General features: G+C 46.8%; 1 protein-coding gene across 1 annotated transcript in view; it reads left to right on the forward strand.

The window, feature by feature from the left end:
- Nucleotides 1-19: 19 nt before the first annotated feature.
- Nucleotides 20-3,207, forward strand: part of LOC123016592 (calcium homeostasis endoplasmic reticulum protein-like) — a 6,020-nt gene continuing 2,832 nt past the window's right edge. The window contains exons 1-2 of the mRNA XM_044417105.1: nucleotides 20-170; nucleotides 1,857-1,958. Coding sequence (XP_044273040.1) covers nucleotides 20-170; nucleotides 1,857-1,958 — 253 coding nt within the window. The remainder of the gene's footprint in view (nucleotides 171-1,856; nucleotides 1,959-3,207) is intronic.

Consider the following 3,207-nt stretch of genomic DNA (forward strand, 5'->3'; position numbering starts at 1 on the left):
CATTGCTGGTTCCGTCGCCATGGGACGCGCTGCTCGCCCGCGGCTCTGCCTGCTGGGCCTGCTGGCCGTGGCCGCCGTGGCCCTTCCCGCCCACGGCACCGTCTTCTTCCGGGAGCAGTTCCTGGACGGAGGTGGTGGCCTCCCCGGGGAGCGGGTGGCCTTCCGGGCCCGTGACACGCATGTGGCCGCGTTCACACGTTATCTTGCGTGTTGAGCCCTTTCCCTGCGGGCGCGAGGGGGGCGGGCTGTCCTCTTGCGTAACTCCGCCTTCCTCAGTCCCGACGGAGCCTCAGACAATTTGTATTCGTATCCACGATAGTGGATGTTAATAATCATTAGTATTATTAGTAATAATTATATGTATTATATCAATATATGGGACATAGAAACTGAGCGAGGCAGAAAAGGCCTCCTGCGCCATCTAGTCTGACCCTGGCTCTGCTCATTGAGTCAGAAGGGACCTCCTGGGTCATCTAGTCTGACCCTGGCTCCGCTCATAGAAACAGTCAGAAGGGGTCTCCTGGGACATCTAGTCTGACCCTGGCTCCGCTCATTGAGTCAGAAGGGGCCTCCTGGGTCATCTAGTCTGACCCCGGCTCTGCTCATAGAAACAGTGAGTCAGAAGGGGGTCTCCTGGGACATCTAGTCTGACCCTGGCTCCGCTCATAGAAACAGTCAGAAGGGGCCTCCTGGGACATCTAGTCTGACCCTGGCTCTCCTCATTGAGTCAGAAGGGGCCTCCTGGGACATCTAGTCTGACCCTGGCTCCGCTCATAGAAAGTGTCAGAAGGGTCTTCCTGGGCCATCTAGTCTGACCCTGGCTCTGCTCATTGAGTCAGAAGGGGCCTCCTGGGAAATCTAGTCGGACCCCGGCTCCGCTCATAGAAACAGAGAGTCAGAAGGGGCCTCCTGGGACATCTAGTCTGACCCTGGCTCTGCTCATTGAGTCAGAAGGGACCTCCTGGGTCATCTAGTCTGACCCTGGCTCTGCTCATTGAGTCAGAAGGGGCCTCCTGGGTCATCTAGTCTGACCCCGGCTCCGCTCAGAGAAACAGAGGCAGAAGGGGCTCCTGGGCGATCTAGTCTGACCCCGGGCTACGGCCAGCTCCCCTCTCGACATGCCCACCAGGTGCATGTCTAGCCTGTCCTTGAACGCCCTCGACGCTGGAGCCCGAACCACTTCCCGTGGGAGCCCATTTGAGCCCATTATATTTCATCGATATATTATAGATTATATGGATTATATATAATCGGTCTTTTAGTATTCATAGTGAATGTTAATAACATGAATGTACTGTAATATATACACGTATAGTATAGTATCATAGCATACAATACTACTAATTTGTAGGTGTATATATAGTACATATACTTATAATACATTATATATGTAGCAATATATATGTATGTATAGTATAGTGTAATGATATATAATGTATAGTATGATAGCATACAATACTACTTATACATAAGTGTATGTATATTACATATATTCTACATAATATATATAGCAATATATATATGTATGTATAGTATAGTGTAATGATATATAATGTATAGTATATATATTAATATGTTTGTGTGTATATATATACATATTATAAATATATATGTAATGTATATATTTATAATGTGTAGATATATATATACACACAAACACATATATACACATATAATGTATAATGTATACTACATATAATGTAGATTATATACATATATACATATACATATAATGTAAAGTATATACATTATACATATATAACGTATAGCAGCCCCGTCGAGAAAACCGCACAACGAAACACAACCGACACCCCTGAACCGCTCTCTCTCTCGTTCTTTCTCCCCTTCCTTCCCAGCCAAGTGGCGGCGAAGATGGGTAGTCTCTGAGCATAAACCCGACTACGGGAGATTCAGCCTGACCGCCGGGAACTTCTACGGAGATCCGGAAATGGACAAAGGTTTGCGAAATCTGCCTTTCCGCTTCCGGGGAGATGATTGCACTATCAAAGTGTTATTTTAAAATCCCAGTTCCTATGAAAAGGGTTTTGTAGGCTGTCCTTTGGATACATTTCTCTATTTGGGAGTAATTTTTTTAAATATATATATATATATATATTATTGTTAACTTCTTCTTCCTTCTCTTTCTCCTCCTATATTTTTATTTTATACTGATCATTTTAATTTTATATTTGTAAATCGATGTATTTCTTGTATTTTTGTATTTAATGGTAATTTATGACGTACTATTGTATTTCAATGTATTTTATCGTGTTGTAAGCCGCCCCGAGGTTTCGGCAAGGGGCGGCATAGAAATGTTATAATAATAATAATAATAATAATAATAATAATGTTATTATATAATATTATAACATTTCTACGCCGCCCCTTGCCGAAGCCTCAGGGCGGCTTACAATGAAGTACATTGACATACAATAGAACATCATAAATGACCACCAAATCCAAAAATACAAAAAAATATACCAATTTTGGGTAGATTTTGGAGTAATTTTGGGACGGGGCGATGGAGCACCGAGCCGCCGCCGGATGTTGGGCAAGACGGCGGCTTCGGAACGGATGTCGGGGTTGAAAAATCTCGCCAGTGTTGAAATATCTTTCGCAATGTATTCTATATTTCATATATGCTTCTAGTCACGGAGTTGGGTGTGACCCATTGGGACCCCGGGGACAACGTTCCCCCAGGCCTGCCCATCCCCCATCATCCCCGGCGTCCACCCAAGCTCACCCCCAGCGACCCCATAAGCCACCCCCTCCTCCTCTTGCCCTCCATCATCCCCAGCAGCTGCAGGGAGTCCTTCCTTCCCATTAGAGGGCCAGAGGGTTTGAGTTGCGTCTTCGGGATCTGGCCTTCTAGAGAGCAGCCCTGGCTGATCTCCTAGAGGACTGGGTGGATCTCCTGACTGGGTGGATCTCCTCGAAGTCCGAGGGACCAGAATTCAAAGGACTCAGGTCTTGGATCAGGGGATCGTAAGGGCATCGTGGAGCCGGAAGGGGCCATGGAGGCCATCAAGCCCAACCCCAGGATCCTAGTGGGAAGGGGCCATGAAGCCCATCAAGTCCAACCCCAGGATGATATTTGGGCCACGAAGGCCATCAAGCCCAACCCCAGGATCATATTTGGGCCATGGAGGCCATCAAGCCCAACCCCAGGATCCTAGTGGGAAGGGGCCACGAAGGCCATCAAGTCCA

The sequence above is a fragment of the Varanus komodoensis genome, unplaced genomic scaffold (assembly GCF_004798865.1).
Source record: "Varanus komodoensis strain SLA01 unplaced genomic scaffold, ASM479886v1 scaffold866, whole genome shotgun sequence".
NCBI lineage: Eukaryota > Metazoa > Chordata > Lepidosauria > Squamata > Varanidae > Varanus > Varanus komodoensis.